This window comes from Onychostoma macrolepis, chromosome 23 (genome assembly GCF_012432095.1).
Source record: "Onychostoma macrolepis isolate SWU-2019 chromosome 23, ASM1243209v1, whole genome shotgun sequence".
Classification (NCBI taxonomy): domain Eukaryota; kingdom Metazoa; phylum Chordata; class Actinopteri; order Cypriniformes; family Cyprinidae; genus Onychostoma; species Onychostoma macrolepis.
The window spans coordinates 27,383,674-27,402,683 of record NC_081177.1 but is presented as its reverse complement, the minus strand read 5'-3'; the positions used below and the strand labels follow the sequence as shown (position 1 = coordinate 27,402,683).

Below are 19,010 nucleotides of genomic sequence, written 5' to 3'. Positions count from 1 at the left end.
ACGAGTCAGGAAAGCTTCTCTGAGATGAATGGGAATGCTAACGGACAGGCCTCTTTGTGTAAAACACCCTTAAGGTGTGAACCTGTGCCTTCACCTCACATGCAGATACAGTATCTGAGGCGTTGACATCAAACCCCAAAAATGTTAATGACAACCTACAGCACACTATTTGAACAGCATACTTGAAAGAAATGCAGACGGACATTTTGACGTTCCCAAACTGAAAAGTAAATTAGATTTAAGTTCTGAGAAGAAAACATCCAACATAGCGCCAGTGATCTTTGACTTCAAAAACAAAAAGGTCCATAAATGTGTCATGTCTAAACTTGTGATATATAAATGAGACAAAACGCTACTTACTAATTCACAATGCCGTTCCTAATACCTTTTATGAATGTTGTTCACATTTTCATAAACCATCTAAAAGGCACCATCTAAAAAAAGGTAACTAATCAAATGTTTACCCTTTTTTGGTCTAAAAATACTCTTATGAAATTTAGTTTCGTAATTATTCTTGTCATGTGTTTTATTCCACATCTGTGGTTATTTTCACACATGGTGAGCGTCACCCAGCATCCAGCCTCTCAGCCGGTCATCTGAGGACGCTGGTTTGTTTGCTTTAGAGCCGCTCGTGTGTTTTGATTGAGGTCGAGTCCAGAGGAACAGCAGAGTCTTAACAGACAGGTCATCAAGGTAGTCAAAGGTTGTTAAGTGAAATTCCTGGGCTCCTCTGACAGAAGGAGCGTTTCACCATATGTTTCAGCTTAAATTCCTGAGGGGGTCTTATACAGTACCTTATCTTGCTCATGCTGTGTCAGGCGGGGGATCTGAAGAACACCCCACACACCCTTCCCCCGTTACACCAGCCGCTCAGAGACTCACATTGATTTCCCTTTTCAACATACAATCAGCTTCTCTAGAATCAAGCAGAAGCCTTAGCTCATCTTTATTATAATGACGTTTTCACAAATTGTAGCACCAAGAGATGTAAAGCAGATAATCTAGTGAAACACTTAAAGAGTATTTAAAGAAAATAGTTTTTTTTGTTAATTCAATTACAATTTTAACAGAAGAATAAAAAAACCTGTATAAATACAGTAAACATACTTCAAATGAACAATTAATAAAAAATAATGATGGATTCAGGAAGTCATGGCATTTTATTGTAAAATACTGTAAGCGTGCTTTTTGGAAGTAAAAAGTATGAATTACCTTATAATTTATATGCCATTCAAAAGTTTGGCTAGATTTTTGTTTTAAGAAGTTAATATTTTTATTCAAGCAAGGATGCATTAAATTGATCAAAAGTGACAGTAAAAAGTTTAATAAAATTGCAAAAGATTTAAATTTGAAAAAAAAAAAAAAATGTTGTAGATGCTTTTGGACCCTCTACTCATCAAACCTTAAATATTAAACTGTTTAAACTGTTTTCAACATTGGTAATAATCAGAAATGTTTCTTGAGTGGAAAATCCTCATATTAAAATGATTTCTGAAGGATCATGTGACACTGATGACTGGAGTAATGATGCTGGAAATTCAGCTGCGCATCACAGGAATAAATTACATTTGAAAATATATTACAGTATATTTCACAATATTACAGTTGTTGCTGTATTTCTGATCAAATAAATGCAGCCTCTGTGAGCCTTCTTTTAAAAATATTTTTTAAATATCACCAACATTTTGAACTGTAGTCTATATAATCTTGTACTCACAGTAAAATGTTATAAATAGTCAAATATTATAGTTTTCAAAGTATTGTTCTGTGTTTGTATGTTCTGTGCAATAGTTGGGCAAAATAAGATTTTTATGCATTTTTAAGTTTACTCCGATATGTTTGTCTATTTACTGAATTATATAGCCTTTACCTTGTTTATTTTACATGGATCAAAACCATGCAAGACATATTTCTCTACTCAGTGTCTCTTAATGTATAAAAGCAATCATACATGTTTCAAACACACACACACACACAAGTTTTCAATGAACTCTGATCACATGTCTGATGTTGATGAAATCATATGACTCATATAGGGCGAGTGCTGAATGAAGCTGGAGCGCTGCTGAGTGTAAATGCTCTTTTCATGACTGTGGTGAGTGAGTGTCTGTCTCCCCGGAGCAACACAAGGAAAACATCTGTTCTCAGCTCGGGACATTTCTGTGCTTTATGTGCTCCCTGTGTCCAGGTCAAAAGATCACGGCACTCTGCTCACAAAACACAACCTGTGGCTGTTTTCTAATGTGTACTGACAGGCATAAAACGCAGCAAATTAAGTGAACGCCAGTTCAACACTAAAAGCTTTTGTATGTGTGAGATGTTTTGGACAAAAATAAAGAGTTAATGCTTGTACTGCAGTCAGAAAACAGAATGTTTCACATTCAGAAGATGTATGCATTAGTGTCCTGCAATGAAAGAGCAAATAACATAAATAACAGAATAACAGTAATACTATAGATAAAAAGACAAACTTTGATGTTGGGTTGAGAAAGCCTAGCCTGAAAGGTTGTATTGTATATAAAATAAATAAAAAAATATACAAAAATAAATAAATAAGAATATATAAAATAAATAAGAATACATACAGTCATGGCCAAAAATATCGGCACCCTTGGTAAATATGATCAAAGAAGGCTGTGAAAATTTATCTGCATTGTTAATCCTTTTGATCTTTTATTTAAAAAATTCACAAAAATCTAACCTTTCATTGAATAATAAGAATTTAAAATGAGGGGAAATCTCATTATGAAATAAATGTTTTTCTCTAATACACATTGGCCACAATTAACGGCACCCTTTTATTCAATACTTTTTGAAACCTCCATTTGCCAGTTTAACAGCTCTAAATGTTCTCCTATAATGCCTGATGAGGTTGGAGAACACCTGACAAGAGATCAGAGACCATTCCTTCATCCAGAATCACTCCAGACCCTTTAGATTCACAGCTCCATGTTGCTGCTTCTTCTCTTCAGTTCACTCATGTTCTGCAGGGTTCAGGTCATAGGACTGGAATCACCAGCAGAAGCTTGGTTTTGTGCTCGGTGACCCATTTTTGTGTTGTTTTTAATGTTTGTGTTTGGATTATTGTACGGTTGGAAGATCCGAATATGGCCCATTATAAGATTTCTAACAGACTCAGTCACTTATTGATTTTTTTTATCTGTTGGTATTTGATAGAATCCATGATGCCATGCGTCTAAACAAGATGTCCAGGACCTCCAGCAGAAATATAGGCCCACAACATCAAAAATACAGCAGTATATTTCATTGTACACATGGGGTACTTTTTATCCCTGTGTTCACCAAACCCATCTCGAGTGATTGCTGCTAAAAAGCTCATTTTTTTAGTTTCATCTGACCATAGAAGCCAGTCCCATTTGAAGCTCCAGTCGTGTCTGATAACTGAATATGCTGGAGTTTGTTTTTGGATGAGCGAGGAGAATTTTTCTTGAAACCCTCCCAAACAACACGTGCTGATGTAGGTGCCGTTTGACAATTTTTTTTTAAGGTTTTCTGACCCCGAGACTCAACTATTTTCTGCAATTCTCCAGCTGTGGTCCTTGGAGAGTCTTTAGCCGCTCAAACTCTCCTTCTCACCGTGCATTAGGACGATATAGACACACGTCCTCTTCCAGGCAGTTTTCTAACATTTTATGTTGATTGGAAATTCTTAATTATTGCCCTGATGGTGGAAATGGGAAATTTCACTGCTCTAGCTCTTTTCTTAAAGCCACTTCACTAATTTGTGAAGCTCAATTATCTTTTGCTGCACATCAAAAATATATTCTTTGGTTTTTAAGTTGGTTTTCTCATTGTGATGGATAATTAAGGGAATTTGGGCTTTGTTTTCCCTCCTATTTATATTTCTGTGAAACAGGAAGCCATGGCTGGATAATTTAATGTTCATAATCACCCTGGAGTGCTCAAAATTGTGAATATGAATGGGAATATACAGAGATATTTTACTCATAAGAATTTCTAGGGGTGCCAATAATTGTGTCCAACGTGTATTTGAGAAAAAACATTTATTTCATAATGATATTTCCCCCCATTTTAAATTCTTATTATACAATGAAAGGTTAGATTTTTGTGAATTTTTAAAATAAAAGATCAAAAGGATTAACAATGCAGATTAATTTTCACAGCCTTCTTTGATCATATTTACCAAGGGTGCAGATATTTTTGGCCATGACTGTGTGTATATATATATATATATATATACACACACACAATATATATATATATATATATATATATATATATATATATATATATATATATATTATAGCATAAAAGTGTCAGGTTTTATGAGACCTGTCATTTTACTGTTGTTAAATACACAACAGTACAAAACAGTTTGAATGTGAATATTGTTTTGCTCTCATAATTTACTGTAAAAGATGTATAGGCTAATACATTTAACAAGACAATAGCCTATGTACTTTATAGTTAATTATTGTTCAAATTTGTCGAAGTGTCATCTATCTATCTATCTATCTATCTATCTATCTATCTATCTATCTATCTATCTATCTATCTATCTATCTGTCTATGATAAATATAATGCATAGTAAATATATTAAAAATGCTAGATAGCCTACTGTTAGTGTTATTATCATAAAACATAACAGTGTTAGATTCAAGACGGATTTTCAATACAGCATCTGGTGTGTTCACAAGAGAAGAACAGCTCCTGCACGCTCTGTGTTTACTGCGGTGTTAATGAAGGGAATGCAGTGCTGTGTGGGAATGTGTGCGGGGTTTTAGGGCAGAGCTGCTGGTTTGACCCGCGTCTGCTCGGCGTCTGCGGATCAATCCGATCCGAGCGCAGGTGCAGCTCCCTCAGACACGATGAGACATGCCTTCGCCAAGCGCCCCATGGACAGGTTAGCACCTCGTCTCCCGGTGATATGTGATGTGAGAGGAGCATTCAGGACAGACTCTTTTTGTTCAGAGAAGTGGGTTAATTTTTAGTTACACACCCGCTGAGCTCCTCTCGTGTCCCGCAGTGTCCATGCTGGAAATCAGTCGGTGTGTCCTCTGATCCCGGAGATGAAGGATAAATAGGAGCTTGTGCTCCAAAGCATTGTTAAATGACTTGAAATTGTGCTTTGTGTCAAATTTTAGCCTCTGGATTCCGCCCTTTGTAGGGGTGACCGGGGCTAGTTGTCACACGCTGAAATTGTGTAAATCTGTATTTATGGTCTAGTCACAAATGCGTTTTCAAAAGCAGTTTTAAATATTGGTTTTAAACTGTAGCCGACAATAAAGGCACACTGCAAATATTTTAAGTAGGCTAGTAAATAAAACAAAGATTGACTGTAGCCTAATAGTAGATTTAGTAGTAATTTTTTGGGGAAAGTTGTTTCTACACCATTTTTTTCAGTGTAGGTTTTAAGGTTAAACTGTATTCAAAGGACATAACTGTTGTACATGTGTTTTACGTTTATCTATATAGAGTTTTATGTATTTGTGCGTTATGCTTTCTTTTACTTTTTCATTAATTGTTTCGTGTTTAAGCTGATGGCAGGTTTCATTGTGACAACTTAATAATAATAATAATTGAAATGTCATCCAAATATTTAGTTTGTTTTATAGGCTATATTTAGGCTTTCAGTTTATGTCTGTGTCTTTAAACTGAAATGTAACCACAGTAATTTACAAATAAAATTCAGCTTTCCAAGGAACAGTTTTACAAATACTTTTATAATAATCAAACAATACTTCCACAACCACCAACCTTTTATTCTGCAAAACATTTAACGCTGCCGAGCAACGCATCTCATTAACATATTTATCAGCTATTTTACAGCAGCTCATCCAATCACATCTCCTTATCCAGTCTAGAATCTGAACTTTTTGTTTTATTTTAATATAAATGGCGTGCAAGGAGGATGTAAGCTGGATGCTGTGGTGTGTTTCCCGCGGGCACCTGCGGGGGGCGGGGTCAGACAGCGGGTGTTCCAGGGGGCGTGGTCAGAGCTCAAGCCCCGCCCCTCGCCCAGCCCAGCCTCATATGAAGAGACCCGACTGGGCTGAATGGCAGTAGTTCATGTGCGACTGTCAGAAAGCTTTCCATCCGCTCTGAGCGCAAAGATTACTGGAGATCTGAAGCAGACTGTGCTTCTGAAGGGATTCGCGCTGCAGCTTCTCCAGAGACTCAGTCTAGAGTTCATCTAAAACCTTCGCTGGAGTTTGGGGAGGATCTTTACAAAATGCCACGTTCATTTCTTGTCAAGAAATATTTCTCCAACAAGAAGCCAAACTACAGTGAACTGGAGAGTCAAACTGGTGAGTGTGCCAAGAGATGTTACTTGTTTTATGTTTGTTACTGTATACAATATCAGCAGGCCTGTGTCAAATTAAACAGCTTATGATTAGTCAAAACTTAGTGAGCCAAAATCTCAGCCATCTAAAGTTGTCATAACGTCCTGCACCACAAATGTTGACATAACTTTTTCCCATACCTTTTATTGTTATTTTTTAAAGCATTTTCATATTTCCAAAACGTGTTACTTTTAGTTATTTAGTTTTTATCACATTACTCTAAAATAGATTAGTGATATTTTTTATTTATTTTTGTACTTTTTCACTATGGCATCTACACAAACTGCAGTATGTAGTTTAACTAACTGCTAAAATTCTTCAGCTGTAGTAGCCTTTTTCACAGTAATTTATTGAATTAACCTGAAGTAGATATTTGTTACTCACCAAATGTGACCCTGGACCACAAAACCAGTCATAAGGGCCAATTTTGTGAAATTGAGATTTATACATCACTAAATAAATAGGCTTTCCATTGATGTATGGTTTGTCAGGATAGGACAATATTTGGCTGAGATACAACTATTTGAAAACACAAATACAAATAAATATTGAGAAAATCGCCTTTAAAGTTGTCCAAATTAAGTTCTTAATCTTAGAAATGCATATTACTAATCAAAAATTAAGTTTTGATATATTTCCGGTAGGAAATTTACTAAATATCTTAATATCCTAATGATTTTTGGCATAAAAGAAAAATCGATAATTTTGACCCATACAATGTATTGTTGGCTATTACTGCAAATATATCTGTGCTACTTATGACTGCTTTTGTGCTCCAGGGTCACAAATAAAGTGTTTTTTGATAAACCTGAAGGCATAAAAACAGAAAAGTATTACCTCAAACAATCTGAAACCTATCATGTAGTCCAGCAACCATCTAAATGGGCATCTTTTCTCTCACCCAGACCAACGCTATGCTGTCTTCCCACAATGCTTCCCTCTGGATGACTTCCCCACCAGAGAAGGCGATTCTGTGGTGCCCAACTATCCTCCGTGCTCGTGTGGACCACCAGTGCCTTACCCCTTTCCTTCACAGCGGAGTCACCCAGCATCCCCTCTCCTCCTGGGCCTCTGGACCTGAGCTCTCAGTCCAGCTCCAGCAGCAGCGGAGAGGAGGACGACTGCCGTACGTCCGACCCTCCCAGCCCAGACCCCACCGACCGCTTCCAGTGCGCCCACTGCGGCAAGACCTGCAGCAGCCCGGCCGCACTTTCTCGCCATCAGCTCACGCACTGCACCGCCGGCCCACAGACCGCCATCACCGCTGCAGGAGCCGCCAGCACAAGCACCAGAGCGGCCTTCCACTGCAAGCACTGTCCCAAAGAGTACAACAGTCTGGGTGCGCTCAAGATGCACATCCGCTCACACACGCTCCCCTGTGTGTGCACCACGTGTGGAAAGGCCTTCTCCAGACCCTGGTTACTGCGAGGACACATCCGTACTCATACCGGTGAGTGAGCCGATGCATTGAGGCTGTTAGAGGTGCATGCAAAGTCAATCCTTAAAGGGATAGTTCACTTGCAATTGCTGGTCACCATTGACTTGCATAGTGTTTTTTTCCAAACTATGGAATCAGTGGGGACTGACCAGCAAACTTTGAAGTATTCAAGTTAGGTATGTAACTCATCCTGCACTGTTTGTGGCATGGACACAAATTATAAATCTTGTACTATCTCATCACCAAGCCCCACATTATGCAGCTTATCGAGAAAGGTGTGCTATTACTTTTCCAAGCCAACAGATTTATCATTTCCGATTGGCAGACAGTAAAACCGGTGATAAAATCTCAAAAAGTATCTATATGGAGACTTTTGTCCACACGACTTATTAATTTGTTCCCTTGTTTAAGTTAAATTCTAGGCACAATTACAACCAGGGCATGGATTAGTACAACTTGGTCACAATCGAACTAAAACGAGGGAACAAATTAGTATAACATGGACACAATTGAACAAAAAGCAAGAAATGAATTAATAAATCAAAAAGCACAAATTCTTGTATCTTTTTTTTTTCACGTCACGTGGGGCTCTGTACTTGAGTTAAAATGGTACATTTGTTATATTCAGTCTTTCATATCATGTCATAGTCTTTTAAATTTGATGAACTTGGTAACTTCTGCACGATACTAAAGGGATAAATGTGAGGAATGTGGTCAAATTACCTTTAAATCTGACAAGGTCTATAATAACTGTAGAAATAACATTCCCATTCTTGTCAATGGCAGTTGCTTGGCTGGTGCACCTATCAACAGGGGCTATCCAAGTAAAACATTGACTATCTGCATAAAGGACTCCCAAAAAGTCATTTCTAGAGACAAGGCTTTTATAGAAACCTAGGGATGGACTCTTTTAAGCAAATACCCAGCTAAACCCTTCCAAAAAAACAACAACAACAACCTATCAGAGTGGCATGAGTTTTGAAGGTTTACCTTTTCTTGCAGAATCTTGTTGTCTATATTGCCTGAATTGCATTTAGAGTTAAACTGTAGATGTTATATATATATATATATATATACGTATGTGTGTGTGCATACTAAAAACAAAATTCTCTTTTTTTTTAAGGTGAACGTCCCTTCTCATGCCCCCACTGTAACCGTGCGTTTGCGGACCGCTCGAACCTGCGCGCTCACCTGCAGACCCACTCCGAAGTGAAGAAGTACCAGTGTGGAACGTGCTCTCGTACCTTCAGCCGCATGTCCCTCCTGCACAAACACACGCTCTCCGGCTGCTGTCCGTCTGCCTAGAGGTCAAGACAGCTGCTTCCCATCTTTCGGCGTTGAGCTGGGACGGGTTTAAGGCATTCAAGTGAATGTTTGGACTCATAGAGAATGTATGATGCCGTTTTTGAAGCACAAAGTGCCTTATATTTGCTTCCACAAGCCAAAGGAGAGATGCTATTTTTCATCCAGTGTTAGTCTTACACACATTCACACACACCATGTCTACAGTAATGGCCTGTTAAATGTAGACTGCAGATTTTTGTCGTGGGAAGGGGCCCACAGACTGGCTCTCGGTGGATTCCCAGGATGCACCTCGGTGCCGGCTGGTCCGGGACTGTGAGGGGGCAGCTGCTATACAGCGTGTGTGGTGAGAGGTCATCTCTCACCAAGATCTCCACAGACGTGCAGGGATGTATTGGGACAGCTGTTGCAGCGCAGGCCTGTCGACAAATGCATTGGCTGTATCTCTAGACTCATGGCTGAAAAGCACACCAAAGGCCTGTTTTAATAAGAAGTTCAATTAGACTCTGGAATTTGTCTCTGTAATATGAGCTTGGAGGTATTAAATCACTGAATAAGGTGTCAACAACACAAAAAGAAGGTCAATAGATGTTGTTTGTGTACAAAGTTTACTCCATGTGAACTGAAGGGAATTTGCAGGTTCGAGAAAGGTCTTCCATGAAGCCTGTTTCATCTGGTCGTCTTCGAACATATTTTTTCCAAAGCCACAATGATATATGAAGCTGCCTGTCTACATATTGTTTATATGTTGGACGTATAACGCAAACCAAATGCTATGCAATCTTTTTTGAGCAAAGATGTGTTTTAGTGTATTTCCACTTGCTGTTTTTTTCCAATAAAGTAATTTATGTCCTTTGTTTAACCGAAAAGTGTCTAATTTGTGTTTTTTATGAAGGTGGGATGTGTAAAAGGAATAGCTCACCCATAAATTAATATTCTGCATGTATTTACATATACTAGTTTGGAATGACATGAGGTTAACTTTTTATCTTTCATGATAAACAAAATGAGATGTTTAGCAGAATGTTCTCACTGCTCATTTACATTTAAATTAAATAAGTAGTAATTTGCACACATATTTAGAAGCAATTTCATGTCAAAAAATCTTTCTTTCATATCATTCATGCTTGAGCACATTCAAACAGACTGCATTACACCAGGTTTGACATCAAATATTGTTGATTCTTACCCATTTTGTTGCGAATTATGCTCTTTTTAAACATTCTGAAATGAACACAAGCGAGCAGAATTTTGAAAGAAATGTGAACTATTCGTTGAATGCATGAATTTACATCCAAGGGTCTCTGCATAGATACTGTGCAATAAATATATAGCGTCCATGTCTAGACGCAGTCAGATATTTTGAGTGATGGTCAGAACACCTGCACACACTTTTTCTGCTTAGCCTAACGCTAATACAACACTACCCTGACGCTAGCTGACACATGGCCAACAAATGTTCGCATCTGAGACACTGCAGGTGGAAAAAGACCAAAAGGGAGGCAGAAGACTTAGAGGAGCACCAGAGAAATGGGCCAGTCCGCACCATTAAGACCAGTGGATCCAGCTCTTAGCTCCAGAACCTCAATCTGTCAAATAGATAGATATGCCTCCCCGAGGGGAAATTTAATAAATGTGGGAAATGCCAACAATCTGCGCTTCCACTGTGGCCAGAGTTTTGAGGTTTTAGGTTTTGTAGACCTCCTCCGCAGCTCACCCTTTCTCTAGGAAGCTGAATCCACAAAGCCCTTGTGACCTGCGCTGACGCCAACCAGTCTTGCTAGAGTAACGATGCACTTCCTCTGCTGATTTGGAGGCTCAAAGCTGTGGGATTTTGGTGGGGGAAGCTAGCTGTAGGGGGAGGGCACGCTTAAAGAGGTATTCCAGGCTGAATGCAACTTAAGCTCTATCGAAAGTGTCTGTGGCATTCTCTATCTACACCAAATTTGTTCATTTGTTCCCGCATTTTAGTTAAATTGTGGCCTTATTGTACTAATTCGTTTCCCATTTTAATGTTGTACTAATTTGTTCTCTTGTCAGTGCTGGATAGCAACTGATTAACATTCCAAAAATTCGTGCTTGTATTATGTTACATTGTAAAACGCTCAAAATCAGATTACAGTTACTTTTTATGGATTATATGATTACATATTATTCACAAAAGGGCAGTAAATGATTCATAATTTATTGATTCACCCCCTTTTTTCCCTCTTTTAAAGTTTCCTTTCCAAAAATCCTACCGTGTGTCATATCATCTAGCTTTGACTTTATTCACAACATAGAACTGTCATGTAAACATCATGTAAATAATTATGTGATCAATGCTTCTGAATTTGGAGGCAAAAAGCACTTCTCAAGCAATTTCGAAGGAAAAAAGCACTTCTCAAGCTTTTTATCAACTTACAAACCTGCTGCAGTTCTTCCATAAAGCACAGTATGGGAAACCCTGGTGTAAAGTATTTAATGCACTTCATGATGTTGATATCAAATAATGGAATATATTTTCTCTTTGCATTGTTTAAAATATCAATATGATACATTTAATAGTAAGTGTTAGATATAAAGTAATCCAAAAGTAATCTAAAAAGTAGATTACAGTTTTCATCATGTAATCTGTATTCAGTAACAGACTATAATTCGTAAGCAATCTACCCAGCACTATCCCTCGTTTCAGCTAAATCGTGTTGTTAGCTAAATTGTAGCCACGATATCCCTACTTGAATTTAAAAAGTGAAGTTTCTTATATTCAGTCTTTCATCTCATGTCATGGCCTTTTATACTCGGTGAACTTGGTAACTTTTGGATGATATGTGCAAGGATAAATGAAAGGGATATGGTGTAGACTCACAAGTTCTATAATACCTGGAGAAAGCTTTCAGTTAACACTCCCATTCTTGCAGTTTCTTGGCTGGTATCTATCTACCAGCAGGGACTAACCAGTAAAACCTTCACATAAGGATTGCATAAAGGACTGCTTACTTGAGGCAAATTTCACCAACAGAAAAAATGCTGACAACAAATTGCATTCATCCAGCAAAAAAGTTTGTCCCACTTCAAAAGACAATTTAGACAACTTTATCCACTGATACATCATTTATGTACAAATAAATTAAAAAAAAAAAAAAAAAAAAAAAATATATATATATATATATATAATAAATATATACATAAATACATACATAAATAAATAAATAAATAAATAAATAAAATTAACAAAATTACTAGCAGCACATTTTGGCTTTTAGACTCTCATTAAAGCCTTGCCTCATAGACTTGATTGTAAACACATTATTGTAAAGCAGTGTGGTAATTGTAAAACTAAACTAATAAAAAAATTGTAGTAATTGAAATAAAGCTAAAATATAATAAGATGTAAACATTAGCTGAGAAATGTAAACTTAAATAGTTTAAAATGAGTTTAAAATATTGAAACTTAAATGCTAAAACTACAAAAAACTTAAGTAAAAATCAATTAAAGGTATATAGAAATATATAAAAATAGTAAAAATGACAAAAGCACATAAAATTACTAAAACGTTAACTAAAATTGAAATGAAAAATTAAAATATATTTACAATAAAGCAAATGCAAAAAACAAAAAAACAAAATGGTATATAAATAATACTAGCACTACTGTAAAATATGCAACAGATCTGATATGTATAGTAAAAATGGCAAAAAATAACAAAATTACTACAAATTAAACTAAAATTACAACAAAAACATAAAAGCTATTTAAAAATATTAATAAATACTGTAATAGTAAATAAATAATACTAAAATAACACTGCTGTAAAGTTGTCTTTTTCAACTGAGGTATGAGTCAAATTGTTTTTTTTTTTGTGGTAAATATTTAAGTTACTCATTTAAGGTAGTTTTCATACTGTGTCATTTCAACAGCAAACCGATAAACTGAAATATGTGTATGTTTGGGTGTATGTGGGCCGACATGGTCAGATATGATTGGTGTTCAGTAGACAAAAGTCATCTGGGCTTTCGGTTTTGATGTGGTTGGCCTGAACTGGAGACATAAAGTCAGACATAGTAGACATGGAGGATTGAGCGGCCCCTCAAACCCACGGAGTCATGTTCACACAGAGTTGACAACTGTGTGTGGGCGGCTGGATGGATGACAGTGGGTGATGTAATTGTCTTTCAACCCTCAAAGCAGCACAAATCTGCAAGAATGCCCGTAAAGTCAGAAAATGTACCTGTGAGGGGGTGAGGTAATGTGTCTGTAATTGACGTGGGTGCAGTGTGGTATGAGTTGCCTTCTCCTCTTTTTTTCTTGCTGGAACAAACATATCTGAGGGCCCTTCAGCTGCATATATTATATATCTGTCAGTAATGAAGACCACATTTGTCAAAGCCTGTATTGGTGTATGAAGTATATATAATTCAAGCTAATTTGAAAGCCACAAGGTGCTAATAGAAACACTGGTACAGTGGCCCAACTACTCATATGGTTGACCTAGTTTAACCTCACTTTTTCCTTTCACTCGGTCCTTCGTTCCCTCCTTTCCTCTCTCTGGGCTGAAGGAGCCCATTGGACACAGGAAACGGCTTGTCAGTCACATATAAACACTGGCCTTGCTGCAGCACTGATAAAAAACATCTGAAGCATCTGGGTAGAGAGAAGAGTCCTGCTAGCTGCAGCCAACTAGAAAGAGAGCTGAAAATGACAGAAATAGTTTGGCCAAAAATAAAAGTTCTGCCATCATTTACTCATCCTGAGGTTGGTCCAAACTCAAATGACTTTCTGTGAAACACAAATGCAGATTAGACAGAATTTCCCTATTTTCCACACAGTGGAAAGAGATGGAGCAGTCCAGGTCCAAGAAGCGCCATAGAAGTATCATAAAAGTGGTCCATATGGTTCATACACTTTATTCCAAGTCATGTGACAGCTTTGTGTGAGGTACTGGTTCAAATTTAGGTTATTCACCGATCATTTTTGACATTAATGACATGCAGTCATGAGACAGGCAAGAACCAATAACGAGTTTAATAATACTGACATCAATCCTGCCTCAATGTGTTTCATGACAAACAGATGCCTCTGTAGTTTGAGTTTGACCAGAAACTGGGCTGAAAGACATGCTTTTTTCTTTTGGGGTAAATGAAGTCGAGACCAAGACATGAAAATATGTTTTTAGCCTCAGACTTGAGATGGACTACACACTGCATTTGAAGTAATGAGAAAGAGTGAATTATAATTTTTGGGTGATCTATCCCTTCTTTCTCCTAATTCACGAACCTCATGTGTTTTCTGGTCATGTACACAGCTCTGAGATCAGTTTTACATTTGGAGACTAGTTTGAAGTGGGAGAACTGGTCATAGATATTCAGTGTGAAGGCCTTTGGCCTGGCTCTAGTCTCTGTGTTCAGTGGTGGCTGTACATTGCCTTTAAAAGGACATATTTGAGCAGTGATGTTCATGTCTTTTCATGTTTGAGGTGGTGGTTTAGAGAGCTGAGTCATAGGGATCATGTTTGAGCCAGGAGCTGTTATGATGGTTTGGATTACTAACAGAGTTCTGGGTGACTGTGCTCTTGTGTGGGGATTACCCACATACTTTGGCTTCCAGCTTTCTTTCTCCAACTTTCTTTCTTTCTTTTCCAGATGTAATTCCCCTCTGGAAGCCGGCACTCATCCCTTCATCTCATTGGTCTTTTTACCCTTCTGGTCCTGTTTCCTCAAATGTTCCCCCTCATGATGAACATGAGTTATATCCAAGCAGGTACCTTTCTGCCATCAATTACTCACCCTCTTGTCATTTCAAAACCTGTATGATTTATTTCTTCTGTGGAATGTTTGGGCATCCAAATTCAAAACTTTTACGCTCCAAAAAAAAACATAAAGATAGTATGAAATTAATCCATACACATAAACTGGTACATTCCAACTACAGACTATATCACTACACACTGCATCTAATGTCATGCTGTTTGGTCACATGATGTGCTATAACTCATGAGGTTTGATGTTAGTTGACGTTTGAGGTTTGTGTTACCATATTGAGCTATTCCAAAGTGGTGACCAATTTGAATATCATACTTATTTATCTCAGTCTGAGTCTTTTGAGTTTTGACCATCAGATCCATCCATCCATCCGCTTGCTTACGCAGTGCTCAAACACATTCCTGGAGCCCCCAGCAGTGCATGTCTCCTCCCAAACACACCTGACTCAGGTCATCAGTTCATTACTAGAGCCTTAAAGACCTGAGACGGGTGTGTCAGACAACAGAGACATTCATAATGTGCGGTGTTGGGGGGCTTCAGGAATGTGGTTGTGAACCACTGTCTTAGCAGGGAGCTGGGAGGCTGGAGCCTATTTAAAATTATAAAATTGCAATTAAAGATGCATAATAATGGATCTAAACCCTGCAAACATGCTGGCTTTTTGCGGGCACAGTGGGCTAGGGCCAGCCCACATCAAACTTAAACAGGCCCGGTGCAGGCTTGCCCAGGTGAGGCCCACAGCTTTGGGCTCACCGCAGGCTCTCTGTGAGCAGCCCACACTAGCGGACTGTCCACATTAATCCCATGATGGCCCAGTGTGGGCCAGCCCGTTCAGGCCCAGAGCAACTTTTGTATCCTTTGGGCCCATGCAGGTTTTGTGTAGGCAGCCCTGTAATGCATCTAGAAGAATACTAAAATTGACTGGCCATTCTTTCATCACTCAATTGAACTGCAATGGTTCAAACCAAAAGACACCTTTTCAGAACTTGTTGGATAATAACTGATTTTCCCAAAGACTTAAGTTATAGTAGCTGAAAAGCATTTAAAGTGAAACAGATGTATTGTTGTAGATTAATAGTGCAGGCCTTGTGTGAGCCTAGTGAGGGCTTCCTGGGGGCTAAGTGAGGGCTGCCGTGCAGGGCCAGCACTAAAGGGCCAACGTTTTGCCAATGAGCAAATTCTCAAGGGCCCTGCGCTGGCAGCCCGCTAGGGGCCCTTAGGCTAGCCCTTAGGCTTGTTTGCAGGGAAGGCAAAGGTTTTTACTCCATTCACAAAAGCTACAAGCATTTCACAGCATTCATCCAGGCCTGTTCCTGGAGATCTACCTTCCTGCAAAGCTCAGCTCCAATCTGGCAAACCCATCAGTCAATTAAGATCTCCAGGAACATTTGATAATTACAAATAAGTGTGTTGGAGAAGGGTTGAATCTGAACTCGTGAAAAAGGAACAGGAATGAACACCCCTGACCTAGGCCATCTGGGGCTGAGTTCCACTTAATTTTTGATGCCCTTTCCTCACTAACTCCATCTCATTGACTTGGATGTACATCATTGATTACGTTGCATGAGTGCACACTACTAGCGGAACCATTGCAATGGGCTGAATTGGAACGTCACAAACCCTAGATCACTTGCAATCCACTATGGAGTTAATTTATTATTTAAATGTTTTTCCCCTTATGAATTTGAGACATCATTCTATGTCTATATAGGTATGCATGGTCTCTTTTAAATATTTTTTAAAAATTCATATACTTTGGAATGCACTTCAAAATGGCAGCAGGAAGTGCTTAGGTAGGTTTGTGAGCGTGTGTCGAAAAGCAAAGTGGAACACAAGCCTAAGCTTCAGTACCAACCCTGCTCCAACACACTTGCTGGTTGTTTATAACGGTAGTTATCCTGAACACCTTGATTGTGTTTGGTGGGTTTGATTAACTTTGGAGCTAAACTCTGCAGGAAGGTAGCCCTGCAGGAGCGTGCTTGACTACCTCTGGTCTAGTGATTAATATTATTCATCCCTTTAACTTAAGTCTTAAGCATTGCATTATGTCAATGTTTGCAAACAGATGTTCTCTTACGACATGACAACATGTTGCCGTCACGCTGTATTATATTTCGTCTTATGAGGCATCGGCAGAAACTTATGAAGCTGGAATGTGCGACTTTATTCTGTGCAGATGTCTCCGCTGGCTTCAAAACTCAAAGTGGTGCGTATACTAGCAGTATATTGTCTTTTTCCACTTGACTTGCACTTCACAACAACACAAGCTTGTTTCAAAGACATTCAGTAGGGTTTCTACAAAATCTAATCATTTACATGGCTTAAGAATGTGAAAAGCTACACTAAATCTGATCTGACCAGTCAGAGTGAAACAGATTTCCAGGAATGTGATATGAATTGGATTCCAAACCACATATGAATGTAGCTTGAAACAGATTTGCAAAAATCGGATTTCATGTAGTTCTAAATATGATTGGATTTTCATCAGACTTGCACAAAAATTGGATTTGGTCTGACAGTCTGAAGGAGGCTTGTGTGCCATTCCTGCTTCTGGAGGGCCACTAGCTTCAACACACCTGCCTGGAAGTTTAGTGATCCAAAGAGTGTGTTTAACTGGTTTAGAGGTGTTTAATTGCAACCTGATCTCACAGAATTCCGTGTAATGTTCACGGACTTAATTAACCCCGAATCTGTGGTGGCATCACGGAATCGCCGAAAATTCCGTGATGGGCTCACAGAAGGCATCAGCCGTGGTCCATGCACGGATTCACTGGTTCAACACCAGCGCTGCATCGGACCACGTAAAAAGAGTGACTCCGATGCAGTTATACTTTCACTGGAGTACCTGACCCCACCCTACCCTAAACCTACCCAGTTCTGAACAATAATGATGACGATAAATTATCGCGTCGGCATATTTAAAGTGTTGAACCAGTGAATCCGTGCGTGGAGCACGGCTGATGCCTGTCACTGACTTACATTGGTATCACTTCTGTGAGCCCATCACGGATTTTTTTCTGTGAGCCCATCATGGAATTTTCGGCGATTCCGTGATTCCACCACAGATTCGGAGGTTAATTAAGTCCGTGAACATTACACGGAATTCTGTGAGATCATGTTGTTAATTAGTGTTTGGAGCTAAACTCCAGAAGGTGGCCCTCCAGGAGCAGGATTGGGCCCGTTTTCATTAGTACTGATCAACATGTGAGTGGAGGGGATAGGCTGTAAGCCTGGTGGTCTAACAGTTTAGGATTTAAGCAACCTTTAACAGAGAAAAACAGATGTTATACAACAGCAGCACACTGAAGTCTGGTGTTCATGGCTTGAGGCCCAATTTAAGAATCTCTGCAAGAGCCAAACAAATTATGTCACATTCACAATTACAGGGAGACTGAAGAGAGGGCAGGAATTTAGATATATGTGTAACAACACAAGAAAGAAGAGGAGGGAGAGAGAAAACCTAAAAGAGATGATAAGGAAAGAAAAGAAGCATTTACAGAAGAGTGAAAAGTCAAGAGTAGCATTTCCTGTTTATGTTCATGAGCGGTGATGAACAGCACGGTAACATACAATTTTTTTTTTATAGTATTATGACCTAAACTTTAAGGTGCATTCAGTATTTTTTTAGTTAGCGTTAGCATTGTTGTTCTTTGCGTACTTTAAGTAGTTTCTACAGTGAGTTTAGAGAGTGGTCTGCACAGTGATTAATTTTCTTAACTGACCAACTAACAAGAAGCAACTTCTGCATCACTACTCAGGATTTTCTCTGTCAGCACATCTTTTCAACCATGTGTTTGCCGTACCAATGTTTACACTCATTGTTTGTCTTTGTTGGTCACTTCCCTCCAATATTCTGGTGTCTAGATATGGCTTGGACTCCTTAAGTTTGTGGGATTTTCTGTCCACCAGATGTAAATAAAGTAGTAGCTCACCTAAGCATTGCAACAAGCTGCATGATTTCATTCATGTCTGCATCATAAACTGGGTATTTCCATAGAGTGCTTCCATGCAAGCACTGTAAAAAAGTTGTTTTTCTGTGTTTTGTACTGTGAAATCGAGGGCGTGTGCTGCACCTGCAGTAACAGAGAAAACACCTGCAGTGTCTCTGACTGCGCCACAGGTATTTGGGGCCTCAGGAGGTACTTTGGATGATTTGAAAGGTGCAAGGTGCACTTTTGTTCTGCCCTGAGACCTGCAGCAT

At 38.7% G+C, this 19,010-nt stretch overlaps 1 protein-coding gene across 1 annotated transcript; it reads left to right on the top strand.

Annotated features, from left to right (window-relative positions):
* Positions 1 to 6,033: 6,033 nt before the first annotated feature.
* snai1b (snail family zinc finger 1b) lies at positions 6,034 to 9,929 on the top strand. Its single transcript, XM_058763642.1, is given in 4 exon segments — positions 6,034 to 6,291; positions 7,233 to 7,319; positions 7,322 to 7,777; positions 8,889 to 9,929. Coding segments are annotated over 4 exon segments (801 nt in total). The 5' UTR covers positions 6,034 to 6,215; the 3' UTR covers positions 9,071 to 9,929.
* The last annotated feature ends 9,081 nt before the right edge of the window (positions 9,930 to 19,010 follow it).